The sequence below is a fragment of the Mirounga angustirostris genome, unplaced genomic scaffold, assembly GCF_029215605.1.
Source record: "Mirounga angustirostris isolate CCGP_5_RB_7025 unplaced genomic scaffold, mMirAng1.0.hap1 SCAF_16, whole genome shotgun sequence".
NCBI lineage: Eukaryota > Metazoa > Chordata > Mammalia > Carnivora > Phocidae > Mirounga > Mirounga angustirostris.
In genome coordinates this window covers 47,287,370-47,311,692 of record NW_026991724.1, presented here as the reverse complement: position 1 = coordinate 47,311,692, position 24,323 = coordinate 47,287,370, and the positions used below count along the sequence as shown (strand labels likewise).

Genomic DNA, 24,323 nt, shown 5'->3' with positions numbered 1-24,323 from the left:
CCCAGAGCCAAGCCCTGCACGCGGTACCTGGGAGACCAGGCGCTGGTTCTCATTCAGCCAGCTCTCCCTCATGGCCACCTTGTGGTCAAACCTCTGGGCCAGTAGTTCCAGCTTCTCTTGCCGGATCAGCTCAGCCCGCAGAGCAGCCTCCCGTTCGTGCTCTGCCTTTTCCAGCTGGCCCCAGGCCTAGGGAGACAGGAGGCAGCTGTCAGACCCCAACAACGTCCCACATTTTAATGGCCCTGGCTTCTCTGTCTGAGGTGACTCCTAGCATTTACAGCACCTTTGTGTAAACTGGAAAAAAAAGAAAATTGCTCCTTCATGGCACTTCCCTGATGGAAAACCATCAGGATGAATATCCAGTCCATGATATCTACAATGTAGATGGCTCCCTTGAGCAGTGCACAACCTACACACCCGCACAGAGTAACCTTGCCTCTCCCCAACATTCTCAACCTCACCTTGTCAATATCCCAGATGCCACAGCCCTCCCGAGGCACAAAGAGGCGACGATTATAGGCACGCAGTTTGCTCTGGATGCTGAAGAGCAGCACCTCCAGGTTCCCCTTCTCCTGAAACCTGAAGGGGCTGGAGCTCAGGAACCCTGCCTCCACACCTCCACTTGCCGCCCTCCCTCCTGAGCTGGGCCTCACTTGACTGGCTTCTCCAGGGTGCAATAGGCCGTGAAAGCCTGAAGCTGCTGCTGCACCCCACTCAGTGAGTTGGCAAACTTCTGGTTGCTGATGAGGCCCACGGTGCGGTGGATCCAGGCCAGCAGCTCGGCTGCCAGCTCCTCGTAGCGCTCAATGATCTTCCCCACCTCCAACACCTGGTCCAGGACCTGAGCCGGCAAAGGAAGCTGGGGTCAGCCTTGTCCCAGATGTACCTCCAGGTGGTTCCCAAGCTCCCCCCACCCCATCCCTTGCCTCCCCAAACCTTCCCGATCCTCTTCCCCTCCACAGCCAGAGCCTTCATCTTGGAGAAATAGTGGTAGAAAGAGACCACATAGGTGATGATGGACTTCTCATCTGGAGCCTCCATGTTCACATCTGGGGAGAAAGGAGAGTGGGGGAGCATGACGGTGAGCATTCTGACAGGGATTGGGCAGAGGGAGAGAGAACCCACTCGTACTAGCTGTGTGACCTCAGGCAAGATAACTAACCTCTCTGTTCCTTAATTTTTGTATCTGCCAAATGGGGATTGGCCTCATGGGATTAAATAGTACCTGACACATGCAAACCACCATAGAGAAATGACCATAATTATTTCACACCATTCTGCCTTCCACCTCAGGGCCTTTGCACATGCTGTTTTCACTATGTAGGACAATGTTCCCTCTTCTGTAGGCCTAACTCCCACACATCCTTCAGGGCTCAACTCAACTTACATTGCCTCAGATAAGCCTCCCTGTTCAGCCTGTTAGTCTTTCTCATGGATCTTATCATTGCCTCCTGGGACTTACAATTTGCAATTAAATACTCATTTATGCAATCATGTCCTTAGCTTGAGTTTAAGCTCCATGAAGACAAAGGCTAGGCCTGTCTTTTTTTTTTTTTAAGATGTATTTATTTATCTGAGAGACAGAGAGAGAGAGCACGTGTGCAAGTGAATGTGAGTCGGGGGAGGAGCAGAGGGAGAGGGAGAGAAAATCCTCAAGCAACCCCCCCCCCCAGCTGATCGCAGAGCCCTAGGTGGGCCTTGATCCCATGACCCTGAGATCATGACCTGAGCTGAAATCAAGAGTTGGACCCTCAACTGACTGAGCCACCCAAGCGCCCCCCTGCCTGTCTTTTTTCACCACTGTCTCAGCATACAGTAGGAACTCAATAAATATGAAGTGTATAAATAATGTGAGGTTGGAGGCTGAGGACATGGACTTTGTAGGCAGCATGTGCTTAAATCCCTGTTCAACCACTTACTCACTGTATATCCTTAGGAAATAGACCTAACTTCTCTGAGCCTCAGTTTCCCCAGTGTAACAGGAAGGATAATCACAGTACCTGCCACCTGGGAGACCTATAAGTATTAGAAAGAATAGCTTGGCACAGAGGACAAACTCAACGAATCCCGATTATTATTTTGATTTGCCCACTGAGTGCACAATATTATACTTGGCCTTTACTCTGCACTAACTCATGAAACCGACAGCCACTAAACACCTACTATGTGCCAGGCACTGAGCAAGAATACAGCTAACACGAGTCCCGTTTGCTGGTTTGCAGTGTGACGCTGGGCAAGTGACTCCACATCTCTGAGCCTTAGTTTCTATCACTTTAAAACAGGATGGATACGTTCTATCCAACCAGGTCAGTATGAGGATGAAGGGGAGAAGTTTCCATAAAATTCCCAGCCTTGTGCTGGGCACAGAGTAGATGACCAGAGAAAAGGAACAGCTGTTATTCCAGAGATTGGGGGATTGGTGTTGGCATGATCACGGATTAGGAGTGAGGCTGAAGTCAGGGCATGGGGATGGGGATCATGTTGGGGGTGGGCTTGGCTTTGGGGCTGAGACCGGAGTTAGGGAGGGAGAGGGGGTTGGGCTTGGGGGGAGCTTACTCAGGATGGGGTTGGGGAGAGGAGGGCGTTCAGTTGGAGACAGGAAGGGGGATGAGGCTGGGGTTGGTGATAGAGATGCCAAAGGAAGGGACAGGAAGACGGGGAGGAGGAGGGATTGGAGATGAGGAAGGGGAGGGGCTGGGAGGGAGCTGGGACTTGGAAGGCCTTGGGTTTGGGATGGTGTTGCAGCAGGATGGAGTGGAGTTTCGGGTGGCATTGGGGTCGGAAGTCCCCCCAAGAGGAAGTCCGGCTGGGGCTGTGCAGGGCTCACCCTCAGGGTCTAGCAGACGTGTCAGCCCCAGGTGCTGCTCAGCTGTGCGGAAGGCTCTCTGCAGGTTGTAGTTGGCGTTGGACTTGGTGAGTTTGCTGAAGTCCACGAGATCGGGCCTGGGCAGGGGCACAGAGCGGGCAGGCAGCAGGCAGGCTCCCAGGCCAGTGGGCAAGGGGGCAGAAGGACGTCTTTGTCGGAGCCCCACCCACGGCGAGGGGCAGGAGGGGCGCCACCTGGCCCAGGGAGAGCTGTGTGTGCTGGTACGTGTCCGTGCATTTATCTGTGGCTGTGAGAACGGCGTGAGGGCACGTGTGTGACTGAGTTCACTACGCATCCGTGTCTACTTGGGGGTGTTTCTAAACAATATCACGCAGCCGGCCCACAGGGCCCACACCCTCACTTGGCCACTTCCTGGCTTTCACGCTATTTTGTCTCTGTGCCTCGGTTTTCTCCTCTGTAAAATGGGGATAATACTAGCATCCACCTCACGGGCTCACTGAATATTAAGTGACTTACTGGAAAGCACTGAGAACAATGCCGCATATACAGGAAGCACTCAGTAAATGTTGCCATTGGGTAGGGCTGGTGGGTTTCTAGCTGTGGGGGTGGGGCTGGGTCTCCCCATGTGTATGAGTGTGTATGTGTGACAGGCAAGGCTTGTGACTGAACACGTGTCTACAGCAGAAAAGGCTGGGTTCCGCTCCCACCACACCAGAGCAAGTCCTTCCCAGGCTCCGGGCCTCAATTTCCCTAAACTGCCATGTGTACAATCACGATGTGGGTGCCCTTTGTCTGGATGCCCACCCCTCGGGCAATTCAGCGCCAGGCGTAGGGGTGTGAAAGGTGGGTGTGCAGGGAGGCAGAAGGGGGGCTCTGGGGCTCGCCTCGAGGAAGGACTTGCTAATGAGGGGGAGGCGGCCGTGCACACACCAGAGAGGACAGTCCATGGGGAGGTGAGCTCTCCATCCTGGGGGCACTGAAGCAGCAAACACAGGCCGTGTGTGCACAGGAGCGTGAGTGTGTATACACATCCATGTGAGGGCACGTGTGTACAGAGTACGTGGCCTGGACAGGGTTCCATAGGGGTGTGTGCCTTGTGTAAGTGTGAAGGGCATGCGTGTGAAGGGATGGGTCCTCAAGTCTACATGTGCATCTACATGCACACGTGTGCAGGCGTGTACCCACGGGACGCAGGGTAGGGGGCGGGGCGGGGCGGGGCGGGGCCAGGCTCCCCCAGGCCGGTGGTACCTGTGCCGGTGAATGAGCGCATTGAAGGCCAAGCCATCCCGCCAGCTGGTGGTGAAATTCTGGATGTTTACCTCAGGGTAACTGGCAGCATGGAAGGGAGAGACAGAGGCACAGATGGAGACAGTCAGGAGGAAAAAGAGGAAGGGAGGAAGAGAGAGAGAGATAGACAGAGATGGATGGATGGGTGGGTGGATAGATAACAGATAGATAGATAGATGGATCAATTGAGGCAGGGAGATGGAAAGAGAGAGAGATGGAGAGAAAACAAGATACAGACAGAGATGGGGAAAGAAAGGAGGGAGGGGAGGAGATAGGAGGGGAGAGAGAAGAGGGAGGGAGGATAGAAAACAAGGAAAAGCAGACATGGAGGTAAACACAAGACACCAGGAAAGACAGCATTGCAAGACAGGCAGCCAGTCCCAGAAGGCTGAGCGTCAGAGAAAGCCCGGTCTCCATCCATGCTTCCCCTGCCTCCCAGGGGCAGCTCTCCAGAGGGCAGCGGAGGTCCAGGCCACACCCCTCCCGCAGGGTAAAGCGCTGGGGGTCCTGGGGACTTCCCAGCAGAGCCTGCACAGCTCCGTTCTCAGTCCCACTGAAGGTACCCAGAAGCCTGAACTTCTCCCTGGGCCCGCCCGAGCCCCAGGGTGGGCCCTCTTAGGCTAAGGGGTGGCTGCTTTCAGGGTGGGAGGGTGGCCACAGCTCAGGAATAGGACTGGGATGTCCACACAGGTGCACGTGAGGCCTCTCGAGGTGCGGGGACGGAGGGGACAGTCCACTACTCTACAACACTGCTCTGACGAGCCCGAGTTCTAAATTTGAACCTGGCCTTCCCGATTGTTACACGGGTTTATTTGTCAAGGTCAGAAGAGTGGATGTATTTTATTTATCAGTTCATTAACTTCAGATGTAACTTTGGACACTGAGGACTTGGGTGGCCCCTTGCAGTCCTGTCCCAGAAGGAACTCTCCAGATTAGGTTAGGGCCCGCCGGCCTGGTGGGGGCACCGGGTAGGGGGTGTGCTTACCCAGCTGTCTTCATCTGACACCACAAAAGCAGTGCGTCCTTGGCTGAGCGGGTCTCTCTGTTGTCCTCAGTCTCGATTTTGATCACTTGAATCTGTGAGGATACCAAACATGGCTGCTGGGACCCGGAAGGCTTGAGCCTGGGAGATACCGGCATCCCCCATTGCCAGGGAGAGTGGTAGGTGACAGAGGAGATGGGAGAGGCAGCTTCAGGCTGGGGCTGGGGGTTCAGGAGCGTGAGAGTGGGATCTGGAGTGGGCCGGGACATCTACAATTGGGGGAGGCAGTTGTGGACTAGGGTCTCAGTTTCCAGGGAAGCCTCCGCACTTTGGCGTCTGGCCCACCTCCTTGATCCAAGCCACCATCATTTCTGGCCTGGGCTAGTGCAGTCACGTGCATGCTGGTCTCCCTGCTCCTGCCCCCACAGTCTGTTCTCACAGCAGAGAGGGACCCTGTGAGCACCCGGATCAGATCGCATGCCTCCTCCCATCCTCAAGACCCTCGGTGAGTCCATCTCACTCACAGCAAAAGTAAACTTCCCCTTGTTATGTCTCTGACCTCATCTTCAACAGCCTACTCTGCTCCAGAGACCTGCTGTCCTCTTCATTAATCACCAGTGCCCTCCCACCTCAGGGCCTTTGCACTGCCTGTTCATTCCCTCAGGGGCCCACATGGCTCCACCCCAACCTGAGGTCTTGATTCATTTGTCACCTCTCAGTGAGGCCTTCGACAACCACTTGATTTTTTTTTAAGATTTTAGCCCAATGTGGGGCTCGATTCCAGGACCCTGGGATCATGACCAGAGCCGAAGGCAGATGCTTAACTGACTGAGCCACCCAGGCATCCCTATGTCTATCCTCTTGATAAAACTCTCTCATTTCTCCCCATCTCAAACAGAAAAAAATCAAAACTGCTAATCGCAGATCACCTAGGCCCTGTCAACCCTTCTGACCTCATCTCCTCCCTGGTTCCCCCTTGCCTCCCATTCTCCAGCCACACTGGCCTTTCTATACCTTCGACATTCCAGCTCCTTCCCACCTTAGTCAGGGCCTTTGCAGATGCTGTGTCTCTGGCCTGGAATTCTTTCTCCCTTCATCTTCATGTCATGCAGCCATCAGCTTCTCAGAGAGCCCTTCTCTGACCACCGAGTCTAAAATCTCAACACTATCAACCTGATATTTTGCATTTTTTATGCTTTATCATAATCTGTTCTTCTCTGCATAGCTCTTACCTAGAGCTGATCCTTTTCTCATCCATCTCTTGTCTATGTATTTAAGGGTTTGTTTATTGTCTGTCTCCCCCACCACAGTGTAAGCTCCATAGAGGCAGAAAATTTGTCGATTTTGTTTCTGAACTGGAGCAAAAATGCCTGGATTTGAATTGCAGCTCCACTCCCCAGCTGTGTGACCTTGAACATATTACTTTGCCTCTCTGGGCTTCACTTTCCTTATGGTAAAATGTAATGAATGGTATCTAATTTATGGGGTTGTTGGGCTATTAAATGCCAAGTGCTTAGAACAGTGCCTGGAACAGAGTAAAAAATATGTAAATGATCATAGTGATGGTGGTGATAATTATTATTATTTTTATCTTAATTTTCACCCCCACCACTGGGATTAGGTTTCCTGGATCCTATTGGGAAAATGTTTGGAATGAATGAATAAGTGGGGGAGTGAGCGTGGGATGCCCTCCTAAGGCCACACGTTGGGGGGCGGACCGGGCAGGGGTCACCTGGGGATCACCTGGAAGCGCAGGATGATGGTCCACACTAGCCCCAAAGTCAGCCGGTGGTTCCCGTCCACAATGTCATGAGAGCCCACGTTTTCCAGGTGCACGCGCTGCTCCTTCAGGAACTGCAGCGCCTTGTCCACGTTTTCCAGCGAGTGGATCCTCATGCGACCGCGCGTGGGCCTTGGCTAGGGTGGCAGGGGCGTTGGGGGGCGGCCTGGCCGAGAACACTGTGCCCTCGGCCTCACCCCTTCCAAAGAAGACCGGCCCCCATAGCCACGCCCCCTGGATGTCCACGCCCAGGCCACGCCCCTTTGGTCTTTTCAAAGACCAAGGACCCAATCCTTTTTTTTTTTTCCAGGCGCCCAGGACCCGGTCCTTTTAAAGAAGCCTGCCCCTTCCCGTAACGAGACCCTTTTAAGAGCCGGTTCCCTTCTTGGCTTATTCTAGTTCCCGTCTCCACCCATTTTACTGAAGCTCCGCCTCCAACCTGATAGCCACACCTCTTATCTAGAGGCCTCAGCAACCTCGCCAATAACCCTACTCCCCGTCCTTTCCGCTGGATGTCTGCTCCAGGCCACCTTGGTCTGGCCACTAGATCCATGGCCACACCCCTCACTGCCTCCCTTTCAGGCCCTTGCGGAGAGCCACGCCCATTCCCTCAGGTCTCCCCGCGTTTATAGCACTAGTTTGTTTCTTTTTTTTCTTTTTCTTTTTTTTTTAAAGATTTTATTTATTTATTAGACAGAGAGAGAGCACGAGCAGAGGGAGCGGCAGAGGGAGAGGGAGAAGCAGGCTCCCCGTGGAGCAAGGAACCCGATGCGGGACTCAATCCCAGGACCCTGGGATCATGACCTGAGCCGAAGGCAGACGCTTAACCGACTGAGCCACCCAGGCGCCCCAGCACTAGTTTGTTTCTGTGCTATAGCCATGCCACCCACGATTTCTGAGCTCTTTTAATAAATCTCTAACTCCCATCAGAATCACCTTTGCCATGAAGCCTCATCCAAGCCCAGAAATACAACTGCAACCCATACCACAAGCCAAACTCACACCAGCGTTCTGTCTGGTGCCCCAGATTTCCATGACCTATGCCTCCCCTTCCGATGACAAACGCACCCTCACCCATCGACCTCCTGCAATAGCATCCTGCCCCTATTTTATAGCCCTCCGCCTTGCTACCGCACTACCCAGGCCAGCACCCTCTAAAAAAGCCCCTTCCTTCTCCAATAGCCCCACCCCTTCCAACAGAGCTCCTCCCCACCCCAAGCCCAGAGTCCGCAGGAACCGCGGCCCTCACCTTCCACAGAACCCCGCTTCCGTTCCCAGCCACGCCCCCAGGCTCACCCAAGCCCCAGCTCTGTGCCATAGCCCTACCCACCTGAATAAAGGGCCGCTAACTCGCCGGGCCCTTCTAGGACGTTCCACACACCCATAAGCCGGACCCTATGATAACCCAGCCCGGGATCCCAGGGCCGCCGCCTTCCCCCAGGCCCTCAGGTCCCCTCACCAGCTGCTCCCCAGACAGCACTTCCAGGAGCCGTGTGAGCACAAAGCCGTCGCGGAGGTCGGCGTAGAGGTCCACGATGTGACAGCCGACGCGGGCGAGATGCGAGTTCACCCACTTGGTGAAGGTCTTCTTCTGCACGGCCTCGCGCTCATCTGAAAGACAGGCTCTGAGGATACCCCGCATCCCCAATACCTCCCCCTTGCAGCTTCTCCCCAGCCCTCCACTCCTGGCCCAGATCCTGTTTCCGCCCAGCTCTGCAACAATCAGGGCTTTGCACAAACCCTTCGCTGCCCACCTGGAGACAGGTCCTTTAAAGCTTTCCTGAGATATCACTTCCCACAAGAAGCCTTCCCCGGGTCTCATCCCAGTTGACCCTGTTGATTCAATCAATATTTGAGCACCTACTGTGTGCCCCGCACTGTTCTAAGGCACTGGGGACAGACAGAGGCCTTCCCTCCCAGAGCTCAGTTTAGTGGGGGCACAGATAATACACTAGGGAGCTATGGAAGGTTAAGGAGGGGGTGGGGCAGAATGAGAGTTGTGTTTCAGGACCACCTCTGGCCCGCGTGGAGAGTGGGGAGGGTAGGTCAGAGAAGGCAAGAATGGCAGCTCAGGGCGGAGACTGGGGAGGCGACTCTGGAGAGAGATGACAAGCAGACCAGGACAGAAGCTGGGAATGGGAGAAGGGGACATACTGGAGAGTTAATCACAGATGAAAAAAATAAGACTTAGCACTGGCGAGGTGTGGGGGATGAAAAGGAAGGGATATGCTAGGAGGAATGCCCCCAGAGGACAGGAACCATGTCATACACACACCCGAACCCCTCCACCCCCACCCTGTGGTAGTTGGACTGCCAGCTGGACCCCGAGTTTCCCACATCCCTGGGGCCCAGAGTAGGCACGTGACTGCCAACAGGTGGGGGCGGAAGATTGTGTGCAACTGCTCAACGGCTGTCTCACTGGCAAAGACATTGCTTGGGAACCTCTCCTACTAGCTTTTCTTTTTTTTTAAAGTAGGCTCGGCGAAGGGGTGCCTGGGTGGCTCAGTTGGTTAAGTAGGCTCCGTGACCAAAGCCCAACGTAGGGCTCAAACTCACCACCCTAAGATCAACACCTGAGCTGAGATCAAGTGTGGGACGCTTAACCAACTGAGCCACCCAGGCGCCTGTCCTTTTTTTTTTTTTTTTTAAAGATTTTATTTATTTATTTGACACAGAGAGAGACAGCGAGAGCAGGAACACAAGCAGGGGGAGTGGGAGAGGGAAAAGCAGGCTTCCCGCCGAGCAGGGAGCCCGATGTGGGACTCGATCCCAGGACCCTGGGATCATGACCTGTGCCAAAGGCAGATGCTTAACGACTGAGCCACCCAGGCGCCCTGTCTTTTTTTTTTTTTTTAAATAACAGCTTTAGTATGAGCTATAATTCACACACTATAAAATTCACCCTTTTAAAGTGTAAATTCAGTGATTTTTGGTATTTTCCCAAGGGTAGTACAACCCGCATCACCATCTAATATCAGAACATTTTCATCCCTCCAAGAAAAAACCCTGTGCCCATGAGCAGTCACTCCCCATTCCCCCTTCTCCAAGCCCTAGGAAACTATGAATCTATTTTCTGTCTCTATGGATTTACCTATTCTGCATATTTCATATCAGTGGAATGATACAATATATGACTTTTCAGTGTCTGACTTCTGTCGTTTAGCATCATGTCTTCAAGGTTCATCCATGTTGTGGCATGTGTCAGTACTTTCTTTCTTTTTTATGGCTAAATAATATCCATTCTGTGGATATCCTGCATTTTACTCATCTATTCACCAGCGGTTGGACATTGGGGTTGTTTCCACTTTGTGGCTATTATGAATAATGTGGCTATGAACATTCGGGTACATACGTCTTTGTGTGGACACATGTTTCCAGTTATCTTGAGTATATACCTGGGAGTGAAATGGTTGGGTTCTATGTTAACTCTATGACTAAACTTCTTAAAAAATATTTATTTATTTATGAGAGAGAGAGAGAGAGAGCTTGCACACAAGCAGGGGAGGGGGAGAGGGAGAGAGAATCCCAGGTAGCCTTCCCGCTCAGTGCAGAGCCCCAAGTGGGGCTCAATCTCACGACCCTGAGATGGTGACCTGAGCCGAAATCGAGAGTCAGACACTCAACCGACTGAGCCACCCAGGCACCCCTCCGATTAACCTTTTGAGAAGCTGCCAGACTGTTTTCCAAAGTGGCTTTACCATTTTACATTCCCACCAGCGCTGTACAAGGGTCCCAGTGTCCCCACATCCTCACCACTCCTTGCTATTCCCCATTTGATCACAGCCATTCTAGGGATATGAAGTGGTCTCTCAATGTGGTTCTGATTTGCATTTCCCTGGTGACTAATGATGGTGAGCATCTTCTTATGTTTACTGGCCATTGGTGTATTTTCCCTGGAGAGATGTCTATGCAAATCCCTTGTCCATTTTTAAATTGGGTGAGTCTTTTTTTTTTAAGGTTCTACTTATTTATTTGAGAAAGAGAGAACACAAGCCAGGGAGGAGCAGAGGGAGAGGGCCAAGCAGATTCCCTACTGAGTGTGGAAGCAGACTTGGCGCTCCATCTCATGACACCGAAATCATGACCTGAACTGAAATCAAGAGTCGAACGCTTAACCGACTGAGCCACCCAGGTGCCCCATAATATTATTTTTGTTATTAAGTAAACTCTACCCCCAACGTGGGGCTCAAACTCATGACCCCAAGATCAAGAGTCTCATGCTGCACCAACTGAGCCAGCTAGGCGCCCCTCTTTTGTAATATTAAATATTGCACTTGATTCTGGCAGTGAAAATATATATAAATTGCTAGAAAATAGCCACTGACTGACCTGTATTTTTTTTTTTTACTTTAAACAAGATCTTGAATGTTTACTTCTAATTTAAAAGTAAATATGCAGAAATTAATAGTAAATCCATATGAAATACCTTGTTTGTTTAAATGTGCATTTTGGGGGTACCTGGTGGCTCAGTCGTTTAAGCGTCTGCCTTCAGCTCGGGTCATGATCCCAGGGTCCTGAGATCGAGCCACGCATCGGGCTCCCTACTCAGCAGGGAGACAGCTTCTCCCTCTCCCTCTGTCCCTCCCCCCTACTTGTGCGCACGCTCGCTCACTCGTGCTCTCTCTAATAAATAAATAAAATCTTTTTTAAAAATGTGCGTTTTGTGTTGTGTGGAGAGGATGAGGACCCATGTGAACACCTGATCATCAATCACACACCAGGAAGTGGTAATGGAATAGACACTGAATTGAGTATTTGGTTATTTTGCCTTCCAATGGTGGGTGCCCGAGCCAAACATCAGATTTTGGCCAATGCTGAAGCCAAAGTGGGACTTCTGTGCACTCCCCAGTGAGGTGCCAGAATGAGGACAATTGCATTCAGTCCTGCTTCTATTGATAACACGCTGTTTGACTTCAAGCGGACATTTCTCTTCTTTGGGCTCCATTTTCCCATTTGAAAAATGAGGGGTTTGGACTAAATCAATGGATTCTTATCAATGGAACTTATGCTTGGAAGACAGGGATCCAAGAGAATATTTTTTTATTTCATAATTTCATTTTGATGATACCCAAAGGAAATGAATAGAAACACCTCCGGGGCCATCCGGATGGTGACATCATAAAGCACGATGCCGTGAGATTTTGGTTTTTGTGACTACAATCTTGTTAGCATGGAATTGGGGTCCAGAACTGAAATGCCCACAGGGGCCAGGCAGGCTCTGAAACTGAGAAAACGAGGCCCTAGAACAGGGGCAGCGGCCACACAGCCCCTGTGACCGGAGCCTCCTTGGAACGGAGCCCCAGTGTTGTCATATCATTTGATATTCCACAAGAAGCCCCAAATCTGGATTGTTTTTAAAAAGATTTTATTTATTTATTTGACAGAGCGACAGATAGCAAGAGAGGAAACATAAGCAGGGGGAGTGGGAGAGGGAGAAGCAGGCTTCCCGCTGAGCAGGGAGCCCGATGCGGGGGCTCGATCCCAGGATCCTGGGATCATGACCTGAGCTGAAGGCAGACGCTTAACGACTGAGCTACCCAGGCACCCCCTAAATCTGGATTTCTAAAGACAAAAATCTCCCTATTTTTAAAATGCTGGCAACTCATTTATGTTTGTATAGAACACAGTGCAGGGGGTGGGGGATGAGCCTGCATGGCTCAGTCTGTTAAGCATCTGCCTTCGCTCAGGTCATGATCCCAGGGTCCTGGGATGGAGCCCCACATTGAGCTTCCTGCTAGGTGGGGGGCCTGCTTCTCCCTCTCCCTCTGCCTGATCCCCCTGCTCCTTCTCGCTCTCTCTCTCACTCCCTCTCAAATAAATAAATAAAATCTATTAAAAAAAGAAACAAAACACAGTGGGGGTGTGGCGCCTGGCTGGCTCAGTCACTTAAGCTTCGGACTCGGTTTCCGCTCAGGTCCTGATCTCAGGAGTTGTGAGATCAGCCCTATCCCGGGCTCCATGCTTAGCAGGGAGTCGGCTTAAAGAGTCTCTCCCTGCCCCTCCCCCCACTCGAGGGCATGGGCACTCTCTCTCAAATGAATAAATAAATCTTTTTCTTTTTTTAAGATTTTATTTATTTATTTGACAGAGAAAGCACAAGCAGGGGGCGCAGCAGAGGAAGACAGAGAAGCAGGCTTCCCCCCCTCTCCAAGCAGGGAGCCCGATGCGGGGCTCGATCCCAGGACCCTGGGATCATGACCTGAGCCGAAGGCAGACGCTTAACGACTGAGCCACCCAGGTGCCCTAGTTGTCATTTTTTTATGTGACTTTTTATTTTTTTTTTTTTTTCTTGTTTATAGTGGTTTTACTTATTGATATTTACCATATTAGGCATTCAAACTAAGAAAAATTTCAAATACAAGTCTACACAAGCACACAGTCGACGAGCCAGTAGAGTGAAGAAGTCATTCCAGCCCCGGAAGACTCCACCATACGCTCAGAAGGGAAGAATAAAAAAGACTAAGGTATTTGAAGTATGAAAAGTTTGACCTTACAGAGTCCCTGAAACTGTCCCAGGGAATCCCCCCCAGGGGTCCCTGGGCCACAGTTTGAGAACTGCTGCCTAGTTTTTCTCATGAAATGGGATTCAAAGCTTGTTGAATTTTAGTTGTCGCTAAAGCCAAGTTTGTATTTGTAGAAAAGTTACCCTACATGAGAATGCTTATGTAATGATGTGTGTAACACTAATTTTTAGCATTTACCTTATATGGTGGGTGTGAAAATAGACATCTGATGAACAGTTATCAATTAGTACCTTCCAATTTAAGTTTCTAGGTTTTAGCCAAACTGCCCTTGTTACAATTCAGTGAAAGTGTGTTCAGCTGATTGAAATGTCTACTTATCACTTAGTGATTTCTCACATTTTGTTGGCTACTCTGGCCTATTTTTTTTTTAAGATTTTATTTATTTATTTGACAGAGAGAGACACAGCGAGAGAGGGAACACAAGCAGGGGGAGTGGGAGAGGGAGAAGCAGGGGGAGTGGGAGAGGGAGAAGCAGATTCCCCACTGAGCAGGGAGCCTGATGCGGGGCTCGATCCCAGGACCCTAGGATCATGACCCGAGCCGAAGGCAGACACTTAACGACTGAGCCACCCAGGTGCCCCTTTATGTGACTTTTTATTTTTTATTTCTTTTTTTATTTTTTAAAAATATTTTATTTATTTATTTGACAGAGACAGAGATAGCGAGAGCAGGAACACAAGCAGCGGGAGTGGGAGAGGGAGAAGCAGGCTTCCCCTCGAGGAAGGAGCCCGATGTGGGACTCGATCCCAGAACCCTGGGATCATGACCTGAGCCGAAGGCAGACGCTTAACGACTGAGCCACCCAGGCGCCCTTTATGTGACTTTTTAAAAAGATTTTATTTACTTATTTGTCAAAGAGAGAGAGAGAAGGAGAGAGAGAGCACAAGCAGGAGGAGCAGCAGGCAGAGGGAGAAGTAGGCTCCCCGCTGAGCAGGGAGCCCGACTCGGGACTTGAACCCAGGATCCTGGGATCATGACCTGGGCCGAAGGCAGACACTTAACCAACTGCACCACCCAGGCATCTTATGAGTTGTCATTTATATATTCTCCGCTGTGGTAATCACTAGTCAGAAGCAAAACACATTTCCTTAGAATAAGACCTCAATGTATTCATATCTTTAATACATGGAGACTTTCATAGAGCTGAGGAATAACTAACTACTCTTTTATCCGTTGTTGGTTAGGGGAAAGGATATAGTAACACTTAGCATGTCAAGGATGTTTGGCTACTGGTCTGAGAAAAGTTAGGGAGCCGGTGGATACCAAGTAGTGGTGGAAACGTGGGGACATCATAACCCCCATGCCTGTTGGTGGGAGTTAGAAACTGGGGCAGCTATTTGGGAAGCGATCAGAGTCAAATTAAATTAGGGCATACCCCCATGACACAGCAGTTCTTGCCCTGTGCTTATGTCCCATAAACTTTTCCACGCTGGTTTATAAGGAGGATGAATGAGGATGTCCAATGCAATGCTAGTTGGGGGGGAGGGGGAGGGGCAGGTTGGGGCTTCGAGACAGCCTCATTGTCCATCACTGGGAAAATCGAATATGGTGAGTTCATACCATAGACTCCATGCAGCAGTTAGGAGCAATATAGTAAATGCACACAGCGCCACATGGCTGAGCCTTTTCTTTCTTTTTTTTTTTTTAGATTTTTATTTTATTTTATTTGAGAGAGAGAGAGAGAGGGCACAAGTGGGGAGGGGCAGAGGGAGAAGGAAGAGAGAATCCCAAGCAGACTCCATGCCCAAAGGCGAGCCCGTCCCGGGGGCTCCATCCCGCAACCCTGAGATCATGACCTGAGCTGAAATCAAGAGTGAGACGCTTAACTGACTGAGCCCACCAGGGGCACCCACATGGCTGAGTCTTAAGGCATAGTGCTGAATGGGAAAACAATGCAAAAACTGCAATCTTAGGGGCGTCTGGCTGGCTCAGTGGGAAGAGCATGTGACTCTTAATCTCAGCATTATGAGTTCAAGCCCCATGTTGGGCCTAGAGCTTACTTAAAAACAAAACCCACCATCTAGAATATGCTTGCATGCACAAACCCATATACATAGAGCTCTCAGATTTATAACAGTGAAATTGCAGTTCAGTAGGGAAAAGAAAGTCTTTTCAATAAATGGAACTGAGTCAACTGGATATCCATGTGGCAAAAAAAAGAACCCTGACCGACGCTTCACATTGTACACAGTAATAAATATAGTAAATATCAGCTGGCTTATAAATCTAAATGTGAAAGGGATAAAGAAGACTTTAGAAGAAAACATTAAAAAATATCTCCATGACCTTGAAGTAGGCGAAGATGTCTTCAGACACCAAGTGTTAGCCACGCAGGAAATAATTATTAATGATCAAATTAGACTACATTTAAGTTAAGAACTACTGTTCATTGGGGTGCCTGGGTGGCTCAGTCAGTTAAGTCTCTGCCTTCAGCTCGGGTCATGATCTCGGGGTCCTGGGATGGAGCCCCATATCAGGTACCCTGCTTAACGGGGAGTCTGCCCTCTCCCTCTGCCCCTCCCCCTGCTCATGCTCTCTCTTTCTCTCTCAAATATACAAATAAAATCTTAAAAAAAAAAAAGAATACTGCTCATCAAGAGGCAACATTAAAAGAACAAGAAGACAAGCCACATGGTGGGAGAAAATATTCACAACACATCTATCTGACAAAGGACTTGTACCCAGGACATATAAGAACTCCTACAAAACAATCAGAAAAAAGCAGGAAAATTAATATGCAAATAGGTAAAGAACTTGAACAGGCACTTCACAGGAAGCTATCCAAATAGTCAATAAACATATGAAAAGGTGCTCTATCTCATTAGTTGTTATTAGTCACCAGGAAAATGTAAATTAAAACCACAATAGAGGGCGCCTGGGTGGGTCAGTCGTTAAGCGTCTGCCTTCGGCTCAGGTCATGATCCTGGGGTCCTGGAATCGAGTCCCATGTTGGGCTCCCTGCTTGGCAGGAAGCCTGCTTCTCCCTCTCCCACTCCTCCTGCTTGTGTTCCTGCTCTCGCTATCTCTCTCTGTCAAATAAATAAATAAAATCTTAAGAAAAAAAACCTTTTAAAACCACAATAGAATGCACACCCATCAGAATGGCTAAAATTAAAAAGACTGACCATACTAAGGGTTGGATGTACAGGAACTGAATCCCTCATACAAATATGAGGGAATATAAAATGACACAAACAGGCAGTTTCCACTGAAGTTAGATATACACCTACCCTATGACCCAACGCTTTCACTCATGGGTGGAAATGAGGGCTTATGCCCACCAAAAACCTGTATTAGAAAGTTTAAAGCAGCAACAGTTTGTAATAGTTTGAAATACCAGGAATTACGGGTTTGCAATAGTCTAGCTTGTGATAGCCCTAAACGAGGTATAACCCAAATGCTCATCAACAGGTGAATGGATAGACTATGGCATATTCACACTGTGGAATACTATACAGCAACGAGAAGGAATATCCTACAAGGACAGGTAGACACAGATGAATCTCATCAGCACAGTGTTGAGTGAATGAAGCCAGACACAAAGGGGTACACGCTTCAGGATTCTATTTATATGAAGTTCAAACACCAGCAAAACCAGTGCGTGCTGTTAGAAGTTAGGATAGTGTTTACTCTTGGGATGTAGTGAGAGAGGCAGCGTGAGGGGGACTTCTCTGGGGCGGTCCTATTCTCTTTCCTTATCTGGGGATTGGTTACCAGAGGGTGTTCACCTGTGGAAATGCTGGACATTCACGATTTATCTGCCTTTTTGTGTGCATGTAATACTTTAATAAACAGTTAAAATATATGTATACATGCACATTAATTAACAATGCACATTTTACAAAATCATCGGCATGCAAAGATAATAATTTGCATTAAAACTATCAGAATGGGGGTCGCCTGGGTGGCTCAGTTGATTAAGCGACCAACTCTTAATTTCAGCTCAGATCTTCATCACAGGGTGATGGGATCGAGCCCCATGATGGTCTCTGTGTTGAGTGTGGAGCCAGCTTGGGATTCTCTCTCCCTCTCCCTCTGCCCCTCCCCCAACCCCACTAGAGCAAATGCACACACGCTCTCTCTCTCAAAAAATAAAAATGAATAAGCAAATAGCCTGTTCTTCAAACAAACAAACAAGCAAGCAATTAGAATGGCCCATAGGAGAGAAGGCATTGGTGTGAGATGTGGGAATAAAAGAGAATAAATGAATAGGGGCACCTGGCTGGCTCAGTTGGTAGAGCACAAGATTTTTGATCTCAGGATTTTGCGTTCAGGCCCCACATTGGGCATAGAGATTGCTTTTTAAAAAATGTTAAAAAGCAAAGAGAATAAGTGAATAGATAAAGAGGAGGGGAGGGTCCTCACATAGACTGATGAGGACAGCGAGCCATAAACTGGGGAGCATGATTAAGGGAACTCCCTTGAGCATGGGGTCCAGACAATTTTCCCAAACGTGTTCATACAAAAGCGTGCTACTCAGGACTCTGCTCAAAGGTTTGCCCTTATAGTCTGAATAGAGAAAAACCATGAGAGAAGTAAGCAAAGGGATGCAAAAGAAAATGCACCCTAGCGATCTACGTCACGATGTTAGGATTTCGAGCAGCAATATCATTTAAACAGTATAAACAGCATCCTGAAGTTACTGTTAAGCAGAATCTTTTTTTTTTTTAAGATTTTATTTATTTATTTGAGAGAGAGTGAGCACGAGTGGGCTGAAGGGGCGGGGGAGAGAGAGAAGCAGACTCCCCGCTGAGCATGGAGCCCTATGTGGGGCTCGATCCCAGGACCCTGGGATCATGACCTGAGCTGAAGGCAGACGTTTAACCAACTGAACCACCCAGGCACCCCAAGCTGAACGTTAACTGGTTTTGCACTTTGGTTCTGGAGTCCAATATAACGTGTTTTAGTTTTAGAGAACTGTAGGCATAAGAGATATAAACAGAACCGTGGGTTTGTTGCACTTAGGAAAATTATAGATACAATAATTTAAGTAGACACAGGGAGTGTATGAGAATTTTTTTTTCTTATAGGGGATCCCTACATTTCCCTGGACTAGATGTTTATCTGTCTGTGGTATTCGGCACTGATGTTCTGTGAATCAGTGGTTCTCAGATGCGAAGAGTCCTTGATCCCCATGTTACCACATCCCACCTCTGCTTAAAATCTTACCATAGCTCCCCAGTGCCCTCCCACCCTTCATGGTGGCTTATAGGGTCTAACTCACTGCCTCCTTTCACATTGTCATTTACTCACTACTTCAATCTAGCCACTCGCAACTTTTGGAGGTCTTTTCTTCCACTCTCCACCCCAGGGTTCACTATTATTCATCCTTCAGGGCGCAGCTTTGGTACCTCCTCCTCCAGGAAGCACCCTGACCCTCTGGATTGAATCAGGTACCTCATCTGAGCTTCTATAGTCCCTGGGCTTCCCCATCCCAGCCCTCCGCCTGTGCCTCACCATCTGGGCCCTGACTGCTCAGGGTCATCACTCTCTGGCTGGATCTAACTCTCCCAGTGGCCTGGGAGCCCCATGGGCTGGCTCAGTCACCATTATGTCCCTCGTATTGTCCAGCACAGGGCAGGCACAGAGCGGGCACTGAATAAATATTTTGTGGATAAATTCTAGAATTCTAAGTTGATGTGATCCCAAGTTTTTAAGGCTTGAAGAGTCTGAAAGTATGATTTTAAGTTTCCAAGAGTACATTTTTATACCGCTGTAGTTTCTCAATCAGAGGAAGCCGGCAGTCTGTGAGTTAATATTGGTTCATACTTTGTGGCACATACAGATTTTTTTTTTTTAATTGGGAAATTGAGGATAAACATCTCTGCTGGCAATTTGGGGCCCACATTTCCCCATGGCTGGAGCTGGTGACCAGGGTGCTGCTTTCCAGCTGACCATAGTCCCCAGTCTACTCTTTTTTTCATGTCACCTGCTTCCCAGAGGCCCTTGGGTTGGACACCACTGTTCAACATCCTACAATTATGAAGTTCCAAGACTCTTAGTAGCAAAGATCCCATGATTGTCAAATGTTGAGTTACTAAAATTCTTGAGATTCTCAGGGAACTGATTCCGACCTTAGGGTTTTAAGATTTCATGATTACTACAATCTATAGTTTATGTTTCTAACATTCCGCGTTCCCGACCGTGTTCCCGAGATAATAAAGGCCCAAGGGTCTAATGTTTTAAAGGCTTAAAGTTAATGATTATGAAGTTACATGTCTCTGAAGGTTCTCAGGCTCTTTGCTCATGGTTGGCTTTTTTTTTTAAGATTTATTTATTTTTAAAGATTTTATTTATTTATTTGTCAGAGAGAGACAGCACAAGGGGGGTAGTGGCAGCTGAGAGAGAAGCAGGCTCTCTGTTCAGCTGGGAGCCCACTGCGGGGCTCGATCCCAGGACCCTGGGATCATGATCTGAGCTGAAGGCAGTCGCTTAACCGATTGAGCCACCCAGGTGCTCCATAAAATTTATTTATTTGAGAAAGAGAGTGCGAATGGTGGTGGTGGGGAGGAGTAGAGGGAGACAATCCCAAGCGGACTCCACACGGAGCGCAGAAGCCTGAGGCGGGGCTTGATCCCATGACCCTGAGATCATGACCTGAACTGAAATCAAGAGTCAGAAGCTTAACCAGCTGGGCCACCCAGGCGCCCCTTTGCTCATAGTTTTAATGCTGAAGATCAAATGCTTCTGAAGTTCTACAGCCCTCTGAATATGAAGTCCTAAAGTTCAAGGATCTACAATTCCAAAGGTCTAAGGTTCTAAGATTCTATAACTATACAGTTCTCTCGTCTTTGCTTATGTTGTTCTAAAACATCAAAGTTGGGTGAGCAACCATCCTGGTTGGCCCCAGACTGAGGGTTTCAGTGCTAAAAGCTGGAAGGTATGGTCATTCTATCTCAAAATTCTCAGGATCTACAATTCTAATCTGAAATTCTAAAGGTTTAGGGTTATAAAGCCCCAAGGATCTATGTGTATTAGAGTTTAGGTTTCTAAGGGTCTAAGATCCTGGTGGTGGTGGTGGGGGGAATCAAAGATTAAAATTTCTAAGGTCTGTGCTTATAAAGTTCTATGTTCTAAGAATGTCATTTCTAAAGGCCCTCAAGTTTGAAGAATCTCTGAGCATGACATTCCAAGGTCCAAAAATCCAATATTTCAGCATCTTGCAATTCTAAGAAAATATGCTTATAAAATCCCACATTTCTGAAACTCTACATTTCTAAGGTTCTGAGGCAGTACTGCCCCATCCAGCATCCACCAGCCACATGTGGCTATTTAAAGTTAAATTAATTAAGGGTGCCTGGGTGGCTCAGTCGGTTAAGCGACTGCCTTCGGCTCAGGTCATGATCCTGGAGTCCCGGGATCGAGTCCCACATCAGGCTCCCTGCTCAGCAGGGAGTCTGCTTCTCCCTCTGACCCTCTTCCCTCTCATGTTCTCTGTCTCTCATTCTCTCTCTCACAAATAAATAAAATCTTAAAAAAAAAAAATTTAAAGTTAAATTAATTAAAACGAAATACAATTAAAAATTCGGTCCCTCAAGAAGCACTGGCCACATTTTAAGTGCTTACAGTCACAAGTACTAGTGGTTAGTGGTTAGTATATTGGACATCCCAGAGAGAGAATGTTTTCCTGTCACTGTGGAACATTCCATTGGATGGTGCTGGTCTATAGATTCACCTGCAAAGTGTCTGTGAGTCTCTTTCCCATCTTGCAGGCTACCAAGGTTCTGGAGCGCGGAGGTACACAGACCACCCCAGCAGCCTCCTCCCTTCTTCCTCCCTTCTCCTTCCCACCCCAACGCTCCTCCAGGTACCTGCCAAAGCCTTGATCCGGGAGCACTCAAAGAGGGAGGCGGCTGCAGTGGAGGCTGCTGGCTGCTCACGTTCCCAGGCCCGATCAGGACTCTCCCAGCGGGTTGCGAGATTGTTGTTGTTGGGGGCCGGTAGGCCCTCCATGTTGTCTACTTCCCCCGGTACCTGCGCCATTGGGGAAGGTGAGGCCTGGGAAGAAGCAGAGGCACATTAGGCTAGAAACAGGGCCTGAGCTCAGAGGTGCCGCTTCTAACAGTGGACAGGCTGTGAGTCCTGTCGACTCCCTTACCCTCAGTTTCCCTGTCTTTCAAGTGCACAGACTACTTCTGACAGTCATGTTCATCCTGGCCACTTCATAGAGCTGTTGGTGAAGCTTAGCACCTGGCACAGGGTAGGGGCTGGGCAAACTCCCTGTATTATTGTTAGAACGACGACACTGTTAGCAGGAGAACTCCACAATGCAGTAAGAACAAGAAATAACATTTATTGAGCATTTGTGCTGCCCTCAGGACTTTATATGTGTTATCTTATTTAATTCCCACAAATTTAATTCCCTAAAGATAGGCTAGTATTTGGCCTGTTTTATAAAGGAGGAAACTGAGGCCCAAGGTCACAAAGCTAGTGGGTAGCCAGAGTTCAAATGCAGGTACTGTGATCAAATGATTGCATTAAACAGCCCCAATTCTTCACCCTTATAACTGCATCCTTTGCCATGTAACTCTTGACTGTTCTTCTACTGTAGGGATGGGAAAATTGGAAGAGTGTCCCCTTGCAACCTTGACTCTGGGTTTGGCCCCATGACTAGCTTTGACTAACAGAAGTAGGTGGAAGTGCTGGTGAATTCTGAGCCTAAAACTCAAGAGACTTTGCATGTTTTTGCTTGTGCTTGATTGTGGGGGTGAGGAAAACATTGTCAGCATAGTCCCTATCTAAGGCCCCAGTCACTAAAGCCAAGGCCAATTACAGCAGCTAACAGTCAACACTGCTCCCAACCCCCCATCCAACAAGTGAATAAGCCCAGTCGAGACCCCAAAAACTGCCCAGCTGAGCCCAGCCTAAATCACTGACCTCAGACTTGATGGTTAAATAAACGCTCAGCATTTTAAGACACTGAGTTTGGGGGTGGTTCCTTACGTAGCATTATTGTGGTAACAGCTACCTGACATATTGTCTGATCCAGAACACCACCAGATTGCGAATATGAAATTTAAGGGGGTGAGAGACATCAGATGCGTTTCCTCCTCCCTCCCGGCCCCCTGATTCCAAAACTAAGAAAGGAGGGAACTGCGGGGAGATCAATGTCCTTCTCAAAGACTCAGACAGTTGACAACCCACCAGATTGTAGGAAAGCAGGGTCCAGGTCTTGGTCAGTGTAGTGGAGACTGTCCCTTTTGGTGGACACTCCAAAATTCACTGTTATTCTCTCCTTCCACGGAAAGCTCTAAGTGGGCACATGGCTACTTACCACCTGTGTGACCTTGGCCAGTCACTTCCTCTCTCTAGGCCTCAGTTTGTTCATCTGTAAAATGGTAATGATAACAGTGCCCATTTCCTAGGGATGTTTGTGGATGAAATCAGTTAATAATGCAGGGAACATGGTATCTAGTACATGCAAGCCCTTGATACATGGTCCTTGCTATTATTATTCATCCTCTGGTCACGTATCTTAGCAAATCAAAGTGCCTGTGCTCAAGTCAGACAGACATGAGTTCAAGCCCTGCTTTATTCCCGCTGTGTCTTTAACCCATCTTTAATTTGGCCTCTCTGCCTCAGTTTCCCTCCCTGTTAAATGCTGATCACAACTGTTTCCTCAGTGGAGGATACTTGGGCATGGGGAGGCACTTAGCACTTGGTGAGCGTCAGCCCGCGGAAGGGCACTGGCCATTACGCGGCTGAATGGAGAAAAGGAAGGGAGGAGAAGGAGATGGGGGAGGCGGAGAGAGGTCTCCTGCGGCCCCAGCAAAGGCTGGAGGCTGGGGGTTGGAATCGATGCTTTAACCCTTCGAAGGCCGCACCTCTCTGTCCCTGCAGTCTAGTCACTGCTCGCAAGGAGGGGGCCCGGGAAGGACAAGGCCTGGGTGGAAGACCCACGCACGGCGGGAGGCTGGCTGGGCGGAGGGGTGGGGGCTCATTCCGCCCTGGCCCCTTCCCCTCCTCCAGCCCGGGAGACCCTAGGGGCTCAGGCCGTGCCCACAGCGCGCGGGGAAGGGATGCTCGGGCAGGTGGGGAGATGCTGCAGGGAGGGGCTCTCACCCCACGCCGCTCACCTGGGCCCGCGGCCGCCGGTGCCGCTGTCCGCGCTGCTCGCGGCGCCCGACCGCCTTCCCTGTAGGCGTCCGGGGGCCCGGCCCGGCCCGGCCCGGCTCCGCTTGGCCCCGCCGGCCCCGCCGCTCGACCAGATCCGCATGCGCCGCCGCCGCCGCCGCCGCCGCCGCCGCGCCTCCCCCGCTCGCGCGGCCGCCGCGCTCAGCGCGCCCCCGGGACCCCCTCCCGCCCGCCGTCCCCCGCCGCCTCGGCCGCCTGCAGCGCCGGCCCACGCGCGGTCATACACCGAGCCACAGCACTCACGGGGCCAGAGGTAGCGTCACACACAGCCACGCACCCTCACGGGGTCACACACTCCCACCCTGGCACACACACACACACAGGGTCACATACAGCGTCGCAAACATGACCCACAGCCACACACTCACACAGTATCACCCCCCACGGGGTCACACAGAGTCAAACACTCAAACTCAGACGCAGTCACACGCTCACATGGGGTCCCACACTGGCACAGTGCCCCACAGCCCCACACATAGTGACACACTTGAATAGTGCCACCACCACCCACGCTGTGTCACGCACACACATAGACAGTGTATGTATGTCATACACTGTCGCACACTCCAATGGGGTCACAAGGAGTGTCATACACTCACAGGTCACACACAGTTTCACAGTCACACAGCGTCACACCCTTTTTTACACGCTCAAGCTTGTCACACCAGTCACTCACTCACAGGTCACACATCCTGCACTGTCACACACTCATACATCATACAGTCACAAGAGGTCACAAATAGTTAACACCCACAGCCACACACTCAAATAGGGTCACAGTCACACATC

General features: G+C 49.7%; 1 protein-coding gene across 1 annotated transcript in view; it reads right to left on the bottom strand.

Moving 5' to 3' along the window:
* The window catches only part of SPTBN4 (spectrin beta, non-erythrocytic 4), a 71,427-nt gene extending 50,044 nt beyond the window's left edge, over window positions 1-21,383 (bottom strand). Inside the window, exons 1-10 of the mRNA XM_045891556.3 lie at window positions 21,212-21,383; window positions 8,336-8,487; window positions 6,840-7,013; window positions 5,100-5,191; window positions 4,076-4,156; window positions 2,828-2,943; window positions 937-1,049; window positions 654-841; window positions 462-579; window positions 28-186 (exon numbers count right to left, since the gene is read on the bottom strand). Coding sequence (XP_045747512.1) covers window positions 28-186; window positions 462-579; window positions 654-841; window positions 937-1,049; window positions 2,828-2,943; window positions 4,076-4,156; window positions 5,100-5,191; window positions 6,840-7,013; window positions 8,336-8,487; window positions 21,212-21,383 — 1,365 coding nt within the window. The remainder of the gene's footprint in view (window positions 1-27; window positions 187-461; window positions 580-653; window positions 842-936; window positions 1,050-2,827; window positions 2,944-4,075; window positions 4,157-5,099; window positions 5,192-6,839; window positions 7,014-8,335; window positions 8,488-21,211) is intronic.
* Between the last annotated feature and the right edge of the window lie 2,940 nt (window positions 21,384-24,323).